The 24,140-nt window shown below is 35.1% G+C and overlaps 1 protein-coding gene across 1 annotated transcript in view; it reads right to left on the bottom strand.

The window, feature by feature from the left end:
- Positions 1 to 24,140, bottom strand: part of NUP155 (nucleoporin 155) — a 65,945-nt gene that overhangs the window by 28,062 nt on the left and 13,743 nt on the right. The window contains exons 5-20 of the mRNA XM_032627681.1: positions 21,091 to 21,183; positions 19,946 to 20,112; positions 18,041 to 18,146; positions 17,120 to 17,193; positions 16,707 to 16,798; positions 14,239 to 14,336; positions 13,595 to 13,747; positions 12,015 to 12,115; positions 9,530 to 9,700; positions 7,182 to 7,292; positions 6,128 to 6,222; positions 4,963 to 5,051; positions 4,428 to 4,490; positions 3,759 to 3,906; positions 2,585 to 2,651; positions 1,374 to 1,489 (exon numbers count right to left, since the gene is read on the bottom strand). Coding sequence (XP_032483572.1) covers positions 1,374 to 1,489; positions 2,585 to 2,651; positions 3,759 to 3,906; positions 4,428 to 4,490; positions 4,963 to 5,051; positions 6,128 to 6,222; positions 7,182 to 7,292; positions 9,530 to 9,700; positions 12,015 to 12,115; positions 13,595 to 13,747; positions 14,239 to 14,336; positions 16,707 to 16,798; positions 17,120 to 17,193; positions 18,041 to 18,146; positions 19,946 to 20,112; positions 21,091 to 21,183 — 1,744 coding nt within the window. The remainder of the gene's footprint in view (positions 1 to 1,373; positions 1,490 to 2,584; positions 2,652 to 3,758; positions 3,907 to 4,427; positions 4,491 to 4,962; positions 5,052 to 6,127; positions 6,223 to 7,181; positions 7,293 to 9,529; positions 9,701 to 12,014; positions 12,116 to 13,594; positions 13,748 to 14,238; positions 14,337 to 16,706; positions 16,799 to 17,119; positions 17,194 to 18,040; positions 18,147 to 19,945; positions 20,113 to 21,090; positions 21,184 to 24,140) is intronic.

Here is a 24,140-nt window from a genome sequence, read left to right as displayed (position 1 = left end):
CACTTATATGTGGAATCTAAAAAATACACAAGCTGGTGGATATAACAAAAAAGAAGCAGATTCACAGATATAGAGAACAAACAAGTGGTCACCAGTGGGGAGGGGGTGGAGGGGTGGGCAATATAAGGGTAGGGGAGTGAGAGGTACAAACTTCTGGGTATAAGACAGGCTATGAGGATGTATTGTAAAACACAAGGAATATAGCCAATTATTTTTTAGTAACTGTAAATGGAGTATAAGCTTTAAAAATTGTATTAAAAAAGAAATGTATATTCATATATGAATATACATTCATATACATGTGTGTATATTCATATATTCATGTATGTTCACATATGATTTGAAAGTTTATATTGTCATACTTCAGATTAATTCATCAGGGGAGTGATGTGAATTTTTTACAAGTCCACATTACTTTTATAACAACAGCAACAAATGTTCATCCTAAACATGTGTCCACGCAAAAACTTTTACAGGAATGCGCATATCAGCATTATTCATAATAGCCAAAAAGCTGAAACACAACATTGTAAATCAACTATACTTCAATAAAAAACAAAAAAATCAATTAAAAAAAGAAAAAAAAAAAATGGTGAAACAAGACAAATGTGCATCAAACGATGAACTGAAAAATGAAACCAGTACTGATATACACTACAATATATGAACATGAAAATATTATGCTAAGAGAAAAGCCAGAAACAAAAGGCCACATACTGTATATCTGCATTTACATAAAAGATCCAAAATATGGCAGATCCATAGAAACAGAGAGTGGATTAGTATTTGCCAGGGACTAGGGGAAAGACAACTTTGCAGTGTTACCAACTGAATGTTTGTGTCCCACCAAATTCATAGTAATCCTCAAAGCGATGATATTTTTGGAGGTATGGCCTTTGGGAGGTAATCAAGTTTAGGTGAGCTCATGAAGGTGGAAACCCATGATAAGATTACTACCTTTCTAAGAAAAAACCAGAGGACTTGCTGTCTGGTTTTCTCTCTGCCATGTAACGACACAAAAAGAAAGCAGCTGTCTGCAAACCAGGAAGAAGGTCCTCACCAGAACTTGACCATGCTGGCACCCTATCTCAGACTTCCAGCCTCCAGAACTATGAAAAATAAATGTTTGTTGCCTAAGCCAGTCAGTTTATGGTATCTTTGTTATTTCAGCTTGAATTAAGACATGGAGTGACTGCTAATGGGCATAGGGTTTCTTTTTGGTGTGATGCAAATGTTCTGGAACTAGATAGTGGTGATGATAGTTTAACTTTATGAATATACTAAAAACCATGAAACTTTTTAAAAGGATGAATTTTATAACATGTAAATTAAATCTCAGAAAAAAAAGGGAAATAAATCTTATTTATTCCTACTTTGGATTTCCTAATGGTCCTCCTGTAAACTGGGAGTTTCTGTCTAGAAATTCTTGCAAACCTTTCAGTTCTTGTAGCACTGACTCCAGCAGCTGGGAGGGAACACTACTTTCAATCTGAAAGAAAGGAAATATTTTGAAACATTTAAAAACAATGAAAAAAAAGCTTCTATAAAAAACACATATGCTGTATACCCATAATTGAACATGAAGTTTTAATTCTAAGGTACCCTATCTTCATAAACAGTAAAGTTATTTCTTTTATCAATTTATACTTGGTGACCAGAATAAAGGGCTAGACACCCACATCCCTCCACCCCCTGCTGCTCTGGTTTTAATGAGGTATAATTTACAGACAGTAAAATACACAAATCTTAAGTGAATACCTTGATAACTTTTTACATCTTTATATAGTCACCACCCAGATCACAATATAGGGTATTTCCAACACCCAAAAAAGTTCCCTATTGCCCCTTTTCTAGTCATTAGTCATTCTACCTCCTAGGTAACCGACCACTTTTCTTACCTCTATCATAGAATATAGACTGGTTTTGCCTGTTCGAAATTCACACAAATGGAATCACATACTATGTTAATACATTCTGATTCTGAGAAACTTTAAAATTTACAACTTTAAAATAGAGTATCAGAGTTAAAAAGATATTTAGTATCTTTCCATCTTAAAAAGAAAAAAAGCTTAAAATAAATTGCATGCATACTTCACATTAAAAAAAACCTTTAATACCTGAATTTATGATAGTACAAATTTCTGTGTTTCTTAAAGCACTCTGGAAAGTACACCAATACATGGAAATTAGTGCTAGGTTCTTGGAGTTTGGGGGCATATAAGCAATACATTAAATTGTAACTTTGAGCAATATTAAGTATTAGGACTGATTCTATTTAGCCCTCATAACAATGTTATGAGGGAGATACATTCTCATTTTACTGTGAGATATCAGGCTCTGAAATGTTAAGAAATTTACTCATCATTAGTAAGTGACAGAGCTGAGATGTAACTCGGGGTGAACAGTTTACTGTTCAGTGTACACTGTACAGTACACTGTGCTGTACACAAACATGTATATAAAGGAATAATCATTGCATGTTGCTTATAACATCAAGAGATATAAAACAATCTACTTCCCCATTAATAACGTAAACTGGCTCCACAGAGATAATGGAATACTGTTATTTATATAACACACTTACTGCAGTGATCTCTCTGTTGCCACTCTTGAATACTCTCTCCACAACTAAACTAGCATCCCAGATGTTTCTGGAACAAAAAATGTTTTAATAATTGTGCTGTAGATGAATTAAAACAATTACAATAAGTAGTAAATTCCTTTCTATGTGTTTATTTAGTTTTTAAAGTGTAGCAATGACTTCATTTAACATTTTACTAAGTTATCTGAAAGAACAAAAAAACCAGGAAAATTTCCAAACCTGACAGATCTAAGTCATTTCACATAATGAAATACTGTTGAAGAAAAATCAAAGACCCTGGGTAATAAATTGGAAACAAGGAAGCTTATAAAGTGAGTTCTGCACTGTTTCACATTTTTAAGCAAATGATTCATATGAAAGCATACAACTCAAATCTAAGAAAAATACACACCAGACATGATAATTAAGTGGATCTGGTAGAATGATTGAAAAATGGCTGTAATTCTTTATCCCTCCTCACACCTATCCTCTTTACAATATGACTCTGATGCCTCCTTTATAACGAGGAGTCTATTTCCCACTTTTTGAATCTGGGCTGGCTTGGAGATGTCCCCCTGCCAAGTAAGTCAGGCAGAAGTGACAGCAGACCAATTCTGAGCCTAGGCGTCCTGAGGCTCTGCAAGTTTCTACTCTCTCTCATGAAACCTTACCACCACCAAGTCTATGATCCCTGACTAGCCTGCTAGAGGATGAGAGACCATGTGGAGAACAATCCAGCTGTCTCAGCTGAGGCCATTCTAGACCAACACACAAACATAACCCTAAACATGTGAGAGTCCAGCCAAGAGTAATACAACTCTCTTCAACCTCAATGCTGATTTCAAATGCATTGTGAGCCTAGCCAAGACCAGAACTGCCTAACTGACTTGCAGACACATGTCACTGAGTTATGGGGTGGTTTGTTACACTACATATTAGTATATGTAGATATATTTTGAAGATATATATACATACATAAAACACAGTAACAAATACAGATGGTTAGATAATAAAAAAGCTGAATGACAGAAAACAATCTTATTAATGGACAAGTGAGCTTAAACTATAAGTAAAATTTAGTAGGCACAAATGATGTCCCAAATTTAAAGTTTAAAATGTTCAACTATACACAATAGAACAAGGTAAGCAATAATTAATTATCCCATGAAAAACTTACCCCATGATTCGAGAAAAGTAAATGCAAATACCATTGTGTTTTCCAGAGTACACAATCTCTGGTCCAGCCATACAACTCATACTTGTGGCCTGAGTTGCTGGATTTCCCATAGCACACACTGGAGTTGACATAGCAGGAGGATGAATACCTTGTACATATGTAAGAAAAACAAATCTTAAAACTTAACCTTAAATATTCAGAATTCTCAATAACCCAAGTCAGTTGTCCCTAGACCCATAGGTAAAAACAATTACAAAAATACTGAAATAAATAGTTATTTAATTTGGTTTTCCTTGATAAGAAGAGAGATTTAGACTTGGAGAGGAACTCCCAAGTTGGCTTTCAAGTGTGGGCAATGCAGGATGAAAAGGAAAGCAAGCTTGCAATCACTGCACATTAATGCTGGGAGTAAAGCAGGACTAATTATACAGTTCAGGGCTGGTAATTAAGTCCTGATACTCAAAAAGGGGGCTTTCCAGGTCCACTAAGTAAAGGCATTCATGGCCAAATGCCAATACTTGCTTGGATGCCACTTCTATTAAACTACATTATTTTCAGGGGAATAGGACAAGTTAATCTTTCCCATTCTAAGCATTAAGAATAATAATTCACAATGTTAGCTCCTCAAAAAGAATAGTAGTAGCAACCTAAAACAAAGAAAAGAGGTACCTTGAGATGGTGTTCCCAAAAAGGATGGATTCAGGTATGTACTACCACTAGGAACAGGAGAACCTAAAAAGAAAGAAGAATATAAAGATTTATAAAATTATCTCCCAGTTTTTTTGTATCTGATCAAAATTAGACACAGAAACTGTTTCTAAGTGTAAGAGTGAGGAGTGGCACCACCCATAATATATTCAAGAATTAGGGGCTCATTTCCCAGCAACTTTCTAACAATCCCCACTTTGGAAAACATTGAGGTGGGAGTTTGTTATTAAACCTCTCAACTCTTTCCTTTTGAATAAATAACAAATGCATTCTGTAAATACTACTGGTTATATCTTATTTTGTTTCCCAGTATACACTAAAGATTCAATATTAATATATCATAACACTAAGAGTCAGACATCTATAGAATTATTCCCTAATAATGCAGTAGCAGTAAAGAAAATACAATGAAATTTTTTATCCATTAAAATATGCTACAAAGCTTCTAAAATTCAACTCTATTAGAAACAGTTTCATTTCAATGTTTCATACTCACCAGAGTAGACAGGAGACCCCAGGATGGGACCAACATTACTTGGAGCGGGGAGAGTGGCTGGAAATCTCATCTGTGCTTCACCACCATACCTATTTTTAAGACAACAGGGGCTGAGTTTATTCAGTGAATCTATACATCTTAAAAGCTAGAACTGTTTCAAGTCCTGCTTAGCTTCAAAATAAATGCTTTAAACACTAGAGACTTTCCTGGTGGCACAGTGGTTAACAATCTGCCTGTGAATGCAGGGGACATGGGTTCAATCCCTGGTCCAGGAAGATCCCACACGTCACAGAGCAACTAAGCCCGTGCACCACAACTACTGAGCCTGTGCTCTAAAGCCCGCGAGCCACAACTACTGAGCCCAAGCACCACAACTACTGAAGCCCACGCGCCTACAGCCCGTGCTCCACAACAAGAGAAGCCACTGCAATGAGAAGCCTGTGCACCTCAATGAAGAGTAGTCCCCTTTCGCCGTAACTAGAGAAAGCCCACATGCAGCAACAAAGACCCGACGCAGCCATAAATAAATAAATAAATATTTTTAAAAATTAGAGACTTTAAATGCATTGTGTTGACAGTGAAATATACACAGATACATAATAAAATACTTATTTAGTAAATGTTGACTTCAAATTGCTAACAAGAAGAATCATAAGGGACTCTGGCAATTTCTAAAGAAGAGTCTGCAATGCATAGAGTGTATTTAATAAGTATATGGTACTGTAATATTCATACTAGATTATGGTGAGACTACTCAAAAAATTCTTTTAAACAAAATTGCATTTTAAATTTATTCTTAGCTAAATATTTTCCAAATAATATCTCTTTGATACCAAGTTTTCTTAAAGTGACTCAATCTCTCAATGCAAATGATACACATAAAGCAGAACTGGTAGTGTTTGAGGAAGTAGAAAAGATAGACGAGAATAATAACTGAGGTAGAAGACTAGACAAAAGAAGTTGGAGAACAGAATCCAGAGAAAGAGTAACAATGCATAAATTATGCTAATCTAGTTGCTTCCAGTAGTATTATCACCTTTCCAATTTAAATTTTACTAACTTGCCTATATAGTTGCTCAACTGTTTTGCAAACCCTTAAACAACCACATTAGCCAATGCAACCATTAAAAAAAAGTGGCCAAGAACAAAAGAAAGTGATATATACCTGAAGAAAGCCCGAGTGGCCCAAGCAGATACTTCTCTGTCACAGGCAGCAGTGGAACAAGCAAGAATAAGGCAAGTTGCACAGGCCTGGTCTTCCTGTAAAAAAAGAGTATCTTTCCTTATGTAAAGCATAAACATTTCAAAAGAAGTTTTGTTTACTTCTGTATCCAGTGTTTAAACCCATGCCTAGCACAGAGCAGGTACTTGATAAATATTTGCTGAATGAATGAAATCAGCTGGTATGAAAAAGGAGAAGTAAACTCTACTGGTTTTAAAGTTTATCACAGGCGCTGTTATTAAAGGATGTTCTCTTTTTCTTTTTATCTAGATTCTACTTTAGTTTCTGGTTTAGTCCCCCACTACCCCCCGGGTTTTTTTTCTCATGGCGTTTTAACCTTTTAGAAAATAACAATAATAGCTAACATTTATTAAGTACTTGTCATGTGCCAGGCACTATTTTTTAAGACTTTAGAGCATATTAATCCTCACTCCACATATTATAATTTAATACACATTTTACACATGAGGAAATGGAAGCTCAGAGAATTCAAGTAATCTACTCTGATGGTGGAGCTGGTAGCTTGAATTCAGAGTGTGTATATTTAACTTTGATCTAATATTCCTGATTTTAAACTAAGCATTCCCAGTTTTACCTCATCATTTCTAGTTGTGGCTTTAAAATACTAAAGTCCCCATCATTGCTGCCTCAAGTTTTTTCCTCATGTCATTAAGCAAAAAAAAAAAAAAAAAAAAAAAAGTTTTTAATTAAAAAAGTTATTTATCTATAAATATCTTGTCCTTTTAATAAAAATACATTCATCATATAATTTGAACATCACACTCTTACTAGTACACTTTAATGATAAGAATTTATCAAAAACAGAACAAAAATCTGAGCATTTACCATAAACCCTTACAGCATATTAATACTGCTCCCAAGTACCAGTACACATACAGTGATTAAGGCAAAGAAAGGAAGACTGGTATTAACCACAGTATTTTAATCCTAACTTACATAATATCATCACAGTAATAAAAAAGGTACAAATAATTACCTGATGTAATTTAAAGAATCTTTCAATCTCTTCTCCATCTCCACCCACATTACTCACAAGTAGATGTCTCAGTTGATCTACAGGTCTAAGTTTATGAAACATAAGACTCCCCTAGGAAGTTCAAAAAGAAAGAGGATGAATAATAGATTTATCAAGCATGGCTAGTAGCAACTGACCTTGCTACCTTATTTAATAAAAGCAATGAAACAAAAAAATAACTTCAAGAATACGAAGTAAACTGGTCAAAAAGATCATCTACATTTCAATTCCTAGCCTATACCAGGATCTATATATCCATGCAGAAAACTTAGTAAGAGATCACTGCCCCTCCCCCCTAAAAAAGTAAAGCAAAAGGGTGCAGGCTCTGTCAGACACAAACATATTATAAACCTTTATCTTATGCATGGTATCAGCACATGAATAAACAGTCAGATAAGTGGAACAAAACAGAAAGTTCTGATATAGGCTCAAGTAAGTACTAGAATTTAATATATGATAAAAGCTGCCCCTCAAACTAAAGGATCAAAGTTAGATATTTCATTAATCATGTTGGCACAAGTATGTCCACTTTGGGAAAAAATGAAGCTGGATCCATACTCATACCATTCCGAACAGACAGGACAAAATAAAACTGTAACCGTAGTAGAAGAAACTCTGGGTGAATTATTTTATGAACTTCAGAGTGCGGACGGTGTTTTTTTTTTTAAAGTTCAATAGAAATCCCCCCAAAAAACTGAGTATTTCAACTACTTATAAACTTATCCACATGGGAAAAAAAATCTCAGTAAACAAAATAAGATGGCAAACCAGGAAAAATGTCTGAGACTAAATCACAAAAAGTTAGTTTCCTTGACATATAAAGAGGCTCTATAAATAAAAAGAAAAAGACAACTTAATAGAAAAGTGGATATAGAATAGGAACAGACAATTCACAGAAAAATAAACACTAGAACAGTCAATCTCACTCTTAATACGATGGCATATTGTACTTGCACAGGATGTAAGGAAACAAGCACTCAACATTCACTGATAGTGAATGTATGTATATATACAGGGAACCTGGCAACATCTATCAAATTGATAAACACACATACTTTTTGATCCAGTAGATGTAATTCTACAGCTTTACTCACACACAGGCAAAATGATATATGCACAAGGTTGCAGCATTATTTTTCTTTATTTTTCTGTGGTACGCTGGCCTCTCACTATTGTGGCCTCTCCCGTTGCAGAGCACAGGCTCCGGACGCGCAGGCCCAGCGGCCATGGCTCACAGGCCTAGCCGCTCCGCAGCATGTGGGATCCTCCCGGACCTGGGCATGAACTCGTGTCCTCTGCATCAGCAGGCAGACTCTCAACCACTGTGCCACCAAGGAAGCCCGCAGCATTATTTTTAGAGGCAAAAGATGATCTATTAATAGGGGCCTAGTTAAATATGGTACATCCATATAAAGGAATGCCTTTCAAATACAAAATAGAATGAGAAAGTTCTTTATATATTACTATGGAAAGATATCTAAAATGTATCTTTGAAACATAAAAAGCAAAGTATAAAACAGTGCATACAATATGTTAATGTTTGTTTATAAATAGACTTGTATTGTTTGTATATTGATATCATGACATATCTCTGGAAAGATAAAGATTCTGATGACATGGGTGTCTGTAGGGAGGGGACCCAAACCAGAAGGGAGATTTTATTGTGTATACCCCTCTGCTTACCAGTGGAATTGTCAATGCATTGCTACTCAAAAAATAAATACTAAAAAATTGTTTTTTTAACAAGTGAGGACTACATGATAAGAAATAAACATAGCTTGTTTTACTAATTTTATGCTGAATACTATTGATAGAAATGCTACTTTAGAAAAAGTATAATATCAATACTTTATAAACAGCAAGTTCTTGGACTTCCCTGGTGGCGCAGTGGTTAAAAATCCGCCTGCCAATGCAGGGGACACAGGTTTCAGCCCTGGTCCAGGAAGATCCCACATGCCGCGGAGCAACTACTGAGCCTGCACTCTAGAGCCTGCAAGCCACAACTACTGAGCCCGCGTGCCACAACTACTGAAGCCCGTGTGCCTAGAGCCTGTGCTCCACAACAAAGAGAAGCCAACGCAATGAGAAGCCTGTGCACTGCAATGAAGAGTAGCCCCCCCTTGCCACAACTAGAGAAGGCCCGCATTTTTGGTATTTATAAACTATTCCTTAAGAATATTTTAAGAATAAACATTCCTAAGTACTTAGGTAAATGACTCTATTAAGCAACTACTGCAGAATACTTTGACCAAAACATTAAATATGGCTTCTCTTCTTTTTCTCTCCACCTTAACAGATGATGTACATACCTGTGCTGAGAGGAGAACAAACTTCTTTGGAGGCAACATGTGCTGCTGTACAACAACTGGTGAGTCAGTTATGGGAATATGATCCTTATTTAAGGGTGTGATTATCTTATCTACTTTGAACTCATCTATTGCAGAAAGAGCCCAGGAATGACCATCAACACGAGTAGTCATCTATGTAGAAGAAATAAATGTTTTATACATATTATTAAAGTTACATGAGGCAAAACCTTCTAAAAAAAATAATACAATCTTTAAATAATGTAGGGTTTAACAGATTAATAATAATACATTAGCACGAATATTCTCAAAAGTCTGTATTTAATTTTCTAATGTCTGTTCTTTTAATCAGGCATCTTCTATGATAGTAAATCTTTTCATACCAGAAGACAAAGGCAAAATTTTCTTAGGATAAACTATAAATAGTATTTACTAAAATTACAATTTTTTCAATAACTGAAAAGTATACCTTCTACCCTCTTTCCAGGGTAAATTGATCTACACTGGTAGGTTCAGTGCTTAAATCTGCTGACATACAGTTTTTGTTTTCTTCTGAAGTTACATCTGTTTTCTAAACTAAGATACTCTAAAAAAAGTGTCTAGTCTTCTAAAATATTTTATTATAAAAAATTTTATGCATTAATAAAATGTTGAAAGTACAATAAATGTCCATATGCCTGATACCTAGATTCAACAATTGATAGCATTTTGCCCTATTTGCTTTCTTCTTTCTATATTTTTTCATTTATTGAACCATTTGAAAGTTATGAATATTATGTCACCACTAAATACTTTTGCATGCACCTCTTAAAAATAAGGATGTTTTCTAACATAACCACTATACTATCCTAACATGTAAGAATATTAACATTTCTCTAATACAATCTTATGCCCAGTCAATACAGAATTTTTCCATTGACCTAATGTCTTTTATAGCTGTTTTTGGGAGACCAGAATTTGATTAAAGTTCATGAGTTATATTTATATATATATATTTAAAGTTCACATTTGTGAACTCAAGTATTATAGAGATGAAGTGATATGATATATATGATATATAGTATCTACTTTAAAAGTAGCTAACGTTTATCGAGTGCTTCCTGTGTGCCAGGTAGTGTTCTCAGCACCTTACACACATGAACTCATTTAATCCCACAACCACCCCACAGAGGTAGGTACTATTAAAACTGTTATAGATCAGGAAATTGAGGACCAGAGATATGTTAGTCCTTTGAGTCACTGCTTTGAGGAAACAGAGCCAGATTTCAAACCTGCACCCCCTAACACTGTGCTCCCATAAAGACAGGGTTTATATCTTCCTGAGTTCTGAATTCTTATAGTCTGTCACATAACGAGGCAACACAGTATGTGCTCAGTAAAGTTCAAAGGATAAAGAAAAGAATTTGAGAAAGGTGCTCCTTGCCTCCATACCTACCTCCCACCTCTACCCCAGCTGCTTAGGCCATGTCAGAAACTTGGAAGAGCCCATTCAAACCATGCCCCCATTCCCAGGAATTGGTTCTTCCTCCTCCCATCTACACACACCTTTTCCCACTCCCCCTAACCAGAAGGGTTCACGTTTGAAAATAACCAGAAGCAGCTAGTGACACTAGAACCAAAATGCCTTTAAAGAGATGGCTCCAAAGAGAGTCTCAGACATTCACACCCTAGTGGGGGTTGGTCTATCTCGTTTGATCAGCAGCCTCTGGGGGCAGGTAACATGAGCTATGCTAGGGCATCTAGGAGGACAGATGGGAGTGGAGTAGGGGATAGCAAGGGGAGTGAGTAGAGATGGCCTCCTCTCAGTATCTCCTGGGCTGGGGGCTGGGGTGGGTGGCCTAGGTGTGGGATTGGGCCAGGATAGGCCGGGGCCGCACCTCTCACCCAGGACCTCTCTGCTGACTTCGTGGTATACGTGATATTTATTTTTAAAACACAATCATGTGTTTGTGTGTATACATTTATATACATGGGGAAGAGATATGAAACAAGATGGAGAAATGGGTAATTTCTTAATGTGGGGTTCAGTTTACCATTCTATTTTTTGCATATATTTGTAATTTTCTATAATTAAAAGAAAAAACGTTAAATATTTAGGTGGAACTACAAATTAAAGAGATCATAAGAATAAAATTCTAAGTCATAACTATAATGCATGGCCTCATAATAACTAAAAATATAATATATTTAAGTGGGACAAAGATCATTTCAGAAAAGATATAGGCATTTTCAGGTACATTATGAAGGACATTCTAAAAGGGTTCCAATGTTTTTGTTAAAGGTTTCTTTAACGAGTACCATAATGACTTCTAATCTCACAGAGGAAAAACAAAAAATTAACAGTATATACCTCTTTTCAGTATGACTGCTAATCATATAAGATTATTAGAAGCAAACAGTAATAAATCAGAAGATAAAGTTTCTCATAATTTTATTCTTCACTTAAAATTATGTAAAAAATTCTTTATAATCTCTCAGGATAACTTACCTGGGTTTCCATCATTGGCTTTTGGAAAGGAAATGTATCATGGTTGACACACCACAAAATGTCATTATCTTCATTTTCTGAGGCTGCCATCAGTAGAATACCTAAAAGTTTAATATGTAAAATCTTATATGATGTCAAATAATATATATCCTCAATAATCATAATTATTATGATTATTAGTGATATTAATAGTGACATTAATACAGATACATAAATATACAGCATTAATCTTTATAAATAAACAAGTCGCAAAATAAACAAAAATAAATCCCCTAAAAGGATATATAATTAGTGCCAGGGTAGCATTATTAAGTGTTCTAGACCTTATACTGCATTTCTTTCAGGTAAACACAACTTTTTTTTTTCACATTTTAACATTTCTAAAGTTACCATACGATCCAGCATTCCATTCTTAGGTATACAGCCAAAAGAAATGAAAATGTGTCCGCTCAAAAACTTGTACATAAATGTTTATAACAACATCATTCATAATAGCCAAAAAAGAGAAACAACCCAAATGCCCACCAAATGATGAATGGGTAATTATAATGTGGTACACTCACACAATGAAATATTATTCAGCAAAAAAAAAAAAAAAAAGAACCTGCTACAATAGATAAACTTTGAAAGCATTATGCTAAGTGAAAGAAGCCAGTCCTGTATTTTCCAACTCCATTTAAATGAAATGTCCAAAAGAGGCAAATCCATAGAAACAGAAAGTAGACGAGTGATTTCCCAGGGCTGGGAGAAGGAGGAAATAGGGAGTGACAGCTAATGGGTACAGGGTTTCTTTCTGCAGTGGTGAAAATGTTCCGAAATTAGATAGTAGTGATCGCTGTACAACTCCATGAATAAACTAAACACTAATAGATTGTACATTTTAAAAGGTATGTAAATTATATCTCAATTAAAGCTGTTATTAAAAATGCTATGAAGGTACATGATACAATGTACTTGAAAAAATTCTATTTGTAAATGAAAGTTTAATTCGGGTGTTGAAAAATAAAATATTAGAAAACACAGTACAATAGCAGAGAAAAGGCTTTAAAATGATTAGAAAATAAAAACAAATTGTTTTACAAATGCGTTCTCATATTGGGGAAAACCACATATGGATTTTTCAAGTTTTGATGTTTAACTAGAATCTCATTTTCTAAACTTAATTATGAATCCAAAAGAGTTTGTTATTGAAATTTCATATTTTGACAGGCAAAACTCTCCATATCCATAAAGACACTGACAAAGCAGGCATGGTATCAGAAAAGTCATTTTAAGTTTATAGCAGTTTATAACTGTTTATAACAGTTTATAACACTGATTTTGACAAGTGAGTTCATGTACAAGGCTAATAAAACAATTTTAAAAGTACTTAGATACTTTAAAAAACTATATTTTTAATATATATGCCAATGAAAAATTTGAAATATAAGCTAATATAAAAAAAGAGTTCCTGGATTAAAAAAACCCATAACATCCTAAACTTCACTGGAAATCTGTTAATTTCAAATGCCTCAAAATGCATTCTAATTTTAATAATTTTAAGAATCTAATATTAAATCTGATAGTATTTCAGAATTTACCTTTACTATAAAGAGCTTTATGTACTTTTGAAGGCTTTTCCACCGTTGAAGATGCTGAGAATCCAGGAGGTAAGCGGATGTGGACCAGTGTCAATGTATTAGGGCGTGTCCATGGCTGTCTGAACGGACAAGTGCTGAAATACAGTCTTACACCTGATGACGGGGTAAAATTATCCATTATTAACAGGAAATAAAAGACATGAGGTACATGTGTTGTTGAAACAATTCCACAGAAAAACACAGAACTCTGTTAAAGCCATATATCACTTTCCTGACTGATCTTAAATCACCATGCGTACTACCAGCTGAAGTGGTTTCTAAGACATCACTTGGAATTGAGAGGTAAATCAACACATTTCAGTAGAAAGAACCTACAAGTATAAGACAAGGGAGCCTGCGTTCCAGTTCAGGCTCTATCACTAAATGTTAGCCACTTTACCTTTCAGGCCTGGTTTTACATCTATAAAATGAGGAGACAGAGTGAGTGGAATCTTCTGATTTTTCAAAAGCCTTAATTTTACGAATTATTAATATGGCTTAAAATTGATACAGAAGTAAAAACATATTTTCAGTCATAAATTTCCAAACCTGAAGATTATAAAAAGTTATCACATTAAAGCACTCATATAAATAAAACAACATACCTGCATGTGTGACAGCCAATAACTGACAGTCCAGTGATTCGGAGTTTTCAATCACTGCTATTTGAACAATTGGTTTAAAAACAGAACGATCTATGGTCCTAGAAGAAAGAAAAACTAAAGTTTATTTTTAAAATATATCTACTCAATTACAGGGAACATATTCCACCAGGATTTTTTTTTTTTTTTGCGGTACGCGGGCCTCTCAGTTGTGGCCTCTCCCGTTGCGGAGCACAGGCTCCGGACGTGCAGGCTCAGCAGCCATGGCTCACGTGCCCAGCCGCTCCGCGGAATGTGGAATCTTCCCAGACCGGGGCACGAACCTGTGTCCTCTGCATCGGCAGGCGGACTCTCAACCACTGCGCCACCAGGGAAGCCCCTCCACCAGGATTTTTACATGTTTAAACATGCTAAAATAGTTTTAAGGCTACTTTTTAGGAAAGTAGTGCAAAGGGAGCAAGAACTGGCAAAAACCCTTGAATGTGTATTCTTTACATTAATATTGTTAAGAGTAATCTTTTTTCAAAGACCATAAAAGAAAGCTAAATCCATTGGGTAAATGGTTAATGGGGAATAAGGTGTCCTTAGAGCATCAAAATATCATTGAAAAGATTATCACTAATTAAAAACAGGGAGGGCTTCCCTGGTGGCGCAATGGTTGAGAGTCCGCCTGCCGATGCAGGGGACACGGGTTCGTGCCCCGGTCCGGGAAGATCCCACATGCCGCGGAGCGGCTAGGCCTGTGAGCCATGGCCGCTGAGCCTGCGCGTCTGGAGCCTGTGCTCCGCAACGGGAGAGGCCACAACAGTGAGAGGCCCGTGTACTGCAAAAAAAAGGGGGGGAAAATGAACCTTCATAATGGTGAGATCTGGTGAATACCACCTTAACCAAGTGTTCATAATAGGAAAACTGGTACTATGTGCCTCTTAACGTAATACTGTAAGAAGTTCACATCATGTATGTGATATTGGCTAAAAACAATATTATCCTGGGACTTCCCTGGTAGCGCAGTGGATAAGACTCTGTGCTCCCAAAGCTGGGGGCCTGAATTTGATCCCTGGTCAGGGAACTAGATCCCACATGCATGCTGCAACTATGAGTTCTCATGCCACAACTAAGGAGGCCTCTTGCCACAACTAAGGAGCCCTGGAGCCACAACTAAGAGCTGGCAAAACCAAATAAATAAATAAATAAGTAAATAAATAAACAAAAAACAATATTACCCTGAATCTATAGATAAGGAAAAAAAAATTCAGAAAATGGGATATTCTACAAATAACTCTCCTACCCCTCCCCACTAAATGTCAACATATGAAAAAGGCAGTAAGAGGTCCATTTTATATTAAAGAGACTAATGACCAATGTAGCTCATGTGCTCTGGCTGAATGTGGAGAAAAATGTAAAGAAAAACAGCTATGAAAGATTTGGAAGAGTACTGAGTAATTTTAATATGGACTATATAATTAGGATAACATTATAAAATTATTAATTTTTTAGGTGTGGTAATGATAATGTAGTATATAAGAGCTTAGGAGATGGAAGCTGAAGGATTTAAGGGTGAAAGTCATGTCTGTAACTTACTTTCAAATAGGTCTTAAGAGTGAGCAAATAAGGCAAAATGTTAACAACTGGTGAATTCAGATAAAGGGTATATCAGATTTTATCATGCTATTCTTTTTTCTGTGGATTTGAAAAAATCTTTCCCCCCAAAATTAGAAGAAGTAAAAGGAAACTTTGTTTCAAATTGCCTGCCTTGAGAATTTTTTGGTCACTGAAGACCAAGGAAAACATGCTATCACTAGGATATCTGATTGTAGCAGTGACCCAGGCACACAGAAGACAGAAATTGAAAATCTGAGGTCTTTGTTAGGTGAATAGAGTTTCTGCAGCTAGGTCACTTGTGACATATGCAAATAGCAGTGTATAGTGTCTGAAAACTTGGCTTTTAGGTTGGATCTCAGCACTTACTTAGGAGTTAGACCTCAGGCAAATCATAACATCCTTAGTTTTAGTTTCCTCAAGAATATAGTGAGGCTAATACAACTGTGAAATTCTGTATTTCCTGAAATGTACTTGTGTCCATTATCAGACCAATGAAACTACCATGTAGACCTGTTAAAAGGGTGGAGTAGTTAAAAAAGGGGAAACTTTGAGACTTGCAGTTTCCTAGTCATAATACCTATAATGCCTGCACAGACCACTTAGAGCATAATTTCAAACTCCAGGGAAAATCACAGGTCAAGCTGTCCTTTACACTGTAAAACCAGTCTGCCTTATGTTTCAAACCATCCAACATAAGAATAAAAGGAAGCATTGCTAGCAACTGTTTCAAACATAACCTACAATGTCACCTCCTTCAACATTTCTTACTTTCTGGAGATATTTCGAGGAGGGAATAATTTTAGTATACTGCATATAAATAATATAATTATGCCTGCAAATGAAATGCCTGAGAATAAATTACATATTACCTAGCAATGTTTCCAGCAGCAGAAACAATAGAATTCTGTGACACTGAGGCAACTCTGTTCATTCCTTGTCCATCATGGCCCAAATCATACACCTGTGAATAAAAAATCATACCCACTTAAACATGATTATAAACTGTATACACTTTATAAAATAACCTTTTAAATAAACTTTTATTAAATAAACTTTTCCTTTTTAGGGATCCTTTAATTTTGGTACTTCATATAGGTATGAAAACATTCAGAGATTAACAATTTCATAAAAAGGGGGCCTTAAGAAGCGGTTGGGTTTTTTTTTTGTTTTTTTTTTTTAAAGCACACAGTTCATAGGAAAAGCCCAAGAGTGACTAAATCTTGTTCCTTAAAAACAGGGATATTCTTCCCCTCTTATATGGTGGTATAATATTAATACTTACCTGTATTACTCCTTTCTCCGATCGTGTATATAAAATATTTCTTGAATTATCAATTGCAATTTGAACAATAGGATCTAAAAATAAGACAGAGGAAGAAAAAAAACGGAGGTTAACAAATCAAACACAGTAGCCACTTACAACAAATTAAAATTGCTGATTTACATTCAGGGCTTTTCTTTTGTTTTGTAGGTAAGTCTTAGGGTAGTTGCACAAGGACAAAGCCAAGAAGCATTCAGGTCAGACAGCACGCGAAAAAAAGCAAATATCAAATACTGTGACTGGGTTAAGGGCATCACGAATAAGTTATTCTGTCCTTTAAGTTAATTTTAAGTCAAACCAAAAACAAGTTCCAAATTATTCCTACATTCAACATTTAATGAATGCTTACTATATGCTAGAAACACATAAAATAATTATACCTGGTCCATTCCTTCAAGAAACTTCCAGTTTAGTTTAATAATTCATTGTGTAAAAGAAAATAATTTAAAAATTCAGTCATATTAACATTTTTAGATATATTTATCTTACTTTACTGAAGCATTTTAAAATTACTTCACTTGCCTAAATCTCTCAATTAAAAACTCAGATATATTCATTTTATGCTGGGAATTTCTTTCAGACCAGGCAAAACATGTATTAAATGTCTGAATGTCTAACTCTCTCACAAACACAGACACAGGTGGTTTAAGTATATATAGCTATTGTAGACACATGTTCTATGGCGCTACATCTATAGGGACTTGGGAATAAAACTCATGCTGTCTGTTTTATCATCCCTTCTCCCTTTAAAAGATGATATGAATATATCACAAATACTGTTTAGTAAGAAACTGTTTCAATTAAGAATGAGAATTTCTGAAGAAAATGTTAGGTCTGTGATTTGTTAAAATTTTTTGTTTGCCAAATTTGTTTTCTACTCACCATCTTCTGAGAATGTGAACTGTAGTAACGAAGGAACAAGGAAAGAAAGTGCACTCTTTGAGTGGTTTATTTTCCTACACCTCTGGCTAAACCAGCCTGCTTCTGCCTTAAAAGAAAAAATTGAAAGACATAAGACTTGTAAATGTAGGTACCTCCATCACAGCAACTATAATATACTCATGTTTATAAAGATTCTCAAATCTTAGTAAAAGTTAGACATACTACTCAAAAAAAGTACTGAGAAGTACTGAGCTCAGTCTTGTAATTAAAAATAGAAAATGTATTTAACGAAAATCAAATCACTGCTCTCAATGAAATCAGCTATGTCTATTCCAGCAACCCAGTAATGCTATGTTAGTGAACTCATTTTAATTATCTTAAAAACTCCTATTTGAAAGCAGTAAGGGAAATAATAAGCGTAGTTTATAAGTGTCAAAAGTACATAGGATAGAGGTATTTTTATCTCTTCCCACTACTGCTAAAAGGAAATTTAAGAAATAGTAGCCACCACCATCATAATCTACAGTCTGCCCCTCAATGATCGAGTTTTGCCATACTTAAATCTACAACAAAATCTTCTTTTTGTAGTTAACAAAACCAAGAGAAATTGGGTAAGGAAGAGATACAGTATAACATAAAAATGCTAACCTCAGTTCTAATCCTATCTCTGCCACTAATTAGCTGTGTGCCTATGAGAATACTTGTCTTATCAGTTTCCTACTGTTTACCTTATGATAAAGGCAATGATACAGTAAGGGGGAAAAAATAATGGAGCAAAGGATACAAAGACATTTCAGAGTAAACACAAATGACCAATAAATACATGAAAAGATGCTCAACCAAACTAGTAATAAAAAACAATAGTCTTCTATCTGACTGGTCAAAGTTAATAAGTTATAAAATACCAGGGTTAGTGAGAGTGAGGAGGGAGAGGACAGGGATACAATCACAGATGCCTGCTATGAGTCTAAAACTCTTAAGAGGGCAAAATGAAAATAGAAAATTCAGTTTTCAATACACATATACTATAATACAACTATTAGAATTCTAAGTCTCCACACTAGAAAACTTCTACACATGTGCACAAGGAGGCTTGTAAAAGAACACTTATCACACCATCATTTCTGAAAGGTATAATAAAAACCTAGAAGTCTATCAAGAAAGGAATTGTTCAATCATGTATCAATACATCCATTTTATGGACAATCATGCAGCAATCACAAAACATAACACACATCTATCTACCAGATACTGACAAGGAAAGACTTTCAAGGCACAGTTAAATGAAAAAAGCCAATTATGGGAATTTCCTGGTGGTCCATTGGTTAGGGCTCGCCACTTTCACAGCCTTGGCCCAGTTTCAATCCCTGGTCGGGGAACTAAGATCCCGCAAGCCACACAGTGTGGGGGGATAAAAAAGGCAGAAAAAGGAAAAAAAAAGCCAATATGAAACAAAACATAAGCAATAATACAAGTAAAAACATATACACAAAAGTATACTATGTATTTGTATACGTGTATACACACAAATAAATACATATATATTATCTATAGATATGTAAAGACATTTATAGGTATTTAGAAATGTATGCATCATATTCTATAAGGACATATACAGAACTGATAATGTTACCTTTGTTACCTTTGTGGGGAGGACTGGGTTTTACAGGTATGGTGTAGTCATGAAGGACTACAACTTTAACTGCATGTTTAACTTTCCATAAGAATATATTAACGTGCTATATAATTAGAAGATAAAGACTAAAGCTTATCAGAAACTAACACAACACTGTAAATCAACTATCCTCCAATAAAAAAATTAATTACAAAAAAAACCAAAAGCTTATCTATTCTTACTCCATCAAGAGGGAGGAAAATGAAAATGTTTACAAATGCCAGACTTACTTGGTATGCTACTTCATATAAACAGCCATCCTTTCCAGCCAAGAAAATTCTGCCATTATCAGTGGAAGTTATTGTTAAAAGGTAAGTATTATCAGTAGGAAGAGAATATAAAGGATCTGGAAGTAACTGCATTCCACCACACATACTGTCATTGAGAACTCCAGAACCTATTTTTTTTAAAAGAAATAATATAGGAATCACTTTAAGAGCTTTTTAAAAGTTTTAAAACAATCACTGTATTATCTTCAGAATTGATATTCTTACTGAATTCATGATATGCTCAAAAATTTCAAAAAAATGTATGTATAACATACATTTCAAAATTACTATAAAAAGTCTGATATGAACAGTTTTATAATTCATGTTAAATAGAACCTATAGTATGTATATATAACATATGTAAAATATATAGCACATATATATATAACATAGTAAAACATCAAATAAAAAAACTAACCTGAAGGATTAAATTTTGGAAAAAAGCCTAGGGATATGGTAGTAATAATCATTAAATTTTTTTCCCCCCACCCCACCCCATAATCATCAATTTGAGGCTCTGAAATTCAACATTATTTTACCTAAAACACTGGTAGAATGCAAAAGAAACCACTGAATGTGCATGTAATAAATTAATTGATGGCTTCTTACTTTAAAGGAAAGAATAATATACATTTCAATGTTCCATATGTTAAAATGGCCATTCAAAAAATTAAAAATGAAGAAATTGAAGGTATTATTTAAAAATTACTGGGGCAACTATTTCTCTTCTACCACCCTTCCTTTATATTGGACATTTAAGAAATGTACACTGATATGGTAAATAAATCCAAAATAATTTCTGGTGGAGTTATTAACCTGAAAGATACCATACCTACAGGGAAATATTTTCCTATGAGCAAATAGACCAGAAAGTTAACTTAGTGAAAAAGATTAGTTTTCAATTATAATATTAAACTGGGCAACATATTTTTATTTTAAAAAACACAACATGTGGGGACTTCCCTGGTGGTCCAGTGGTTAAGACTCAGCGCTTCCACTGCAGGGGGTGCGGGTTCCATCCCTGGTCGGGGAAGTTCCACATACCATGCAGGGTGTGGCCAAAAAAACAAACCCCCAAACCCCCCACAACATGTGGGTTGCTATACCTGTTTGCAAATTAGTATAACTGAGTCCAAGAATCACTACATCCACAGGGGTTGCCAAAACCAGAAGATGTCGTACGTGAGGTTGAAATATGCCTAAGATAAAGTAAACATGAGTTAGGCACTATTTTCTGGAAAACACCCATCATTTAAGCCATATTAACAGAATATGGTTACCTTTAATATGAGCTGTGGGTTAACCAGCATATGAAAAGTGTGAAGGTAATTTAATGTTGATGCTAAAACATTACCACTTATGATCATTTAAATAAGTACATATTAGAAAACAAACCAACCAAACAAACAAAAAACCCAAATCATAGACACAAACACTTCAGTATTTAATGACATTTAGAATTAGTGTTACAACAATCATAGTAGAGGACTTTAACACCCCACTTTCACCAATGGACGGATTCAAAAAAGAAAATAAATAAGGAAACACAAGCTTTAAATGATACATTAAACAAGATGGACTTAATTGATATTTATAGGACATTCCATCCAAAAACAACAGAATACACTTTCTTCTCAAGTGCTCTTGGAACATTCTCCAGGAGAGATCATATCTTGGGTCACAAATCAAGCCTTGGTAAGTTTAAGAAAATCGAAATCGTATCAAGTATCTTTTCAGAGCACAATGCTATGAGACTAGATATCAATTACAGGAAAAAAAAACCTGTAAAAAATACAAACACAGGGAGGCTAAACAATACACTACTTAATAACCAAGAAATCACTGAAGAAATCAAAGAGGAAATAAAAAAATACCTACAAACAAATGACAACGAAAACAGGATGACCCAAAACCTATGCGATATAGGGAAAGCAGTTCTAAGAGGGAAGTTTATAGCAATACAATCCTACCTCAAGAAACAAGAAACATCTTAAATAAACAACCTAATCTTATACCGAAAACAATCAGAGAAAGAAGAACAAAAAACCCCCAAAGTTAGCAGAAGGAAAGAAATCATATAGATCAGATCAGAAATAAATGAAAAAGAAATGAAGGAAACAAAAGCAAAGATCAATAAAACTAAAAGCTGCTTCTTCGAGAAGATAAACAAAATTGGTAAACCAATAGCCAGACTCATCAAGAAAAAAAGGGAGAAGATTCAAATCAACAGAATAAGAAATAAAAAAGGAGAAGTAAAAACTGACACTGCAGAAATATACAGGATCATGAAAGATTACTACAAGCAACTATATGCCAATAAAATGGACAACCTGGAAGAAATGGACAAATTCTTAGAAAAGTACAACCTTCCGAGACTGAGCCAGGAAGAAACAGAAAATATAAACAGACCAATCATAAGCACTGAAATTGAGACTGTGACTAAAAATCTTCCAGCAAACAAAAGCCCAGGACCAGATGGCTTCACAGGGGAATTCTATGAAACATTTAGAGAAGAGCTAACACCTATCCTTCTCAAACTCTTCCAAAATGTAGCAGAGGAAGGAACACTCCCAAACTCATTCTACAAGGCCACCATCACCCTGATACTAAAACCAGACAAAGATGTCACAAAAAAAGGAAACTACAGGCCAATATAACTGATGAACATAGATGCAAAAATCCTCAACAAAATACTAGCAAACAGAATCCAACAGCACGTTAAAAGGATCATACACTGGGCTTCCCTGGTGGCACAGTGGTTGAGAGTCTGCCTGCCGATGCAGGGGACACGGGTTCGTGCCCCAGTCGGGGAAGATACCACATGCCGCGGAGCGGCTGGGCCCGTGAGCCATGGCCGCTGACCCTGCGCGTCTGGAGGCTGTGCTCCGCAACAGGAGACGCTACAACAGTGAGAGGGCTGTGTATCGAGAAAAAAAAAAAAAAACTCTCCAGAAAGTAGAAACAGAGGGAACTTACCTCAACATAATAAAGGCCATATATGACAAATCCACAGCCAACATCATTCTCAATGGTAAAAAACTGAAACCATTTCCTCTAAGACCAGGAACAAGACAAGGCTGTCCAATCTCACCACTACTATTCAACATAATTTGGGAGTTTTAGCCACAGCCATCAGAGAAGAAAAAGAAATAAAAGGAATCCAAGTCGGAAAAGAAAAAGTAAAGCTGTCACTGTTTGCAGATGCCATGATACTATACATAGAGAATCCTAAAGATGCCACCAGAAATCTACTAGAGCTAATCAATGAATTTGGTAAAGTAGCAGGATACAAAAGTAATGCACAGAAATCTTTTTGCAATCCTAAACACTAATAATGAAAAATCTGAAAGAGCAATTAAGGAAACACTCCTATTTACCACTGCAACAAAAAGAATAAAATACCTAGGAATAAACCTACCTAAGGAGACAAAAGACCTGTATGCAGAAAACTACAAGACACTGATGAAAGAACTTAAAGATCATACAAACAGATGGAGAGATATACCATGTTCTTGGATTGAAGAATCAACATTGTGCAAATGACTATACTACCCAAAGCAATCTACAGATTCAATTGCAATCCCTATCAAACTACCAATGGCATTTTTCACAAGACTAGAACAAAAAATTTCACAATTTGTATGGAAACACAAAGAACCCCGAACAGCCAAAGCAATCTTGAGAAAGAAAAAGGGAGCTAGAGAAATCAGGCTCCCTGACTTCAGGACTATACTACAAAGCTACAGTAATCAGGACAGTATGGTACTGGCACAAAAACAGAAATATGGATCAATGGAACAGGATAGAAAGCCCAGAGGTAAACTCATGCACATATGGTCACCTTATCTTTCATAAAGGAGGCAAGACTATACAATGGAGAAAAGACAGCCTCTTCAATAAGTGTTGCTGGGAAAACTGGACAGCTAAACGTAAAAGAATGAAAATTAGAACACTCCCTAATACCACACACAAAAATAATCTCAAAATGGATTAAAAATCTACATGTAAGGCCAGACAGTAAAAAACTCTTAGAGGAAAACATAGGCAGAACACTCTATGACATAAATTACAGTAAGATCCTTTTTGACCCACCTCTTATAGAAATGGGAATAAAAACAAAAATAAACAAATGGGACCTAATGAAACTTCAAAGCTT

This window comes from Phocoena sinus, chromosome 3, assembly GCF_008692025.1.
Source record: "Phocoena sinus isolate mPhoSin1 chromosome 3, mPhoSin1.pri, whole genome shotgun sequence".
Taxonomy (NCBI): domain Eukaryota; kingdom Metazoa; phylum Chordata; class Mammalia; order Artiodactyla; family Phocoenidae; genus Phocoena; species Phocoena sinus.
This window is presented reverse-complemented; position numbering and strand designations above follow the sequence as displayed.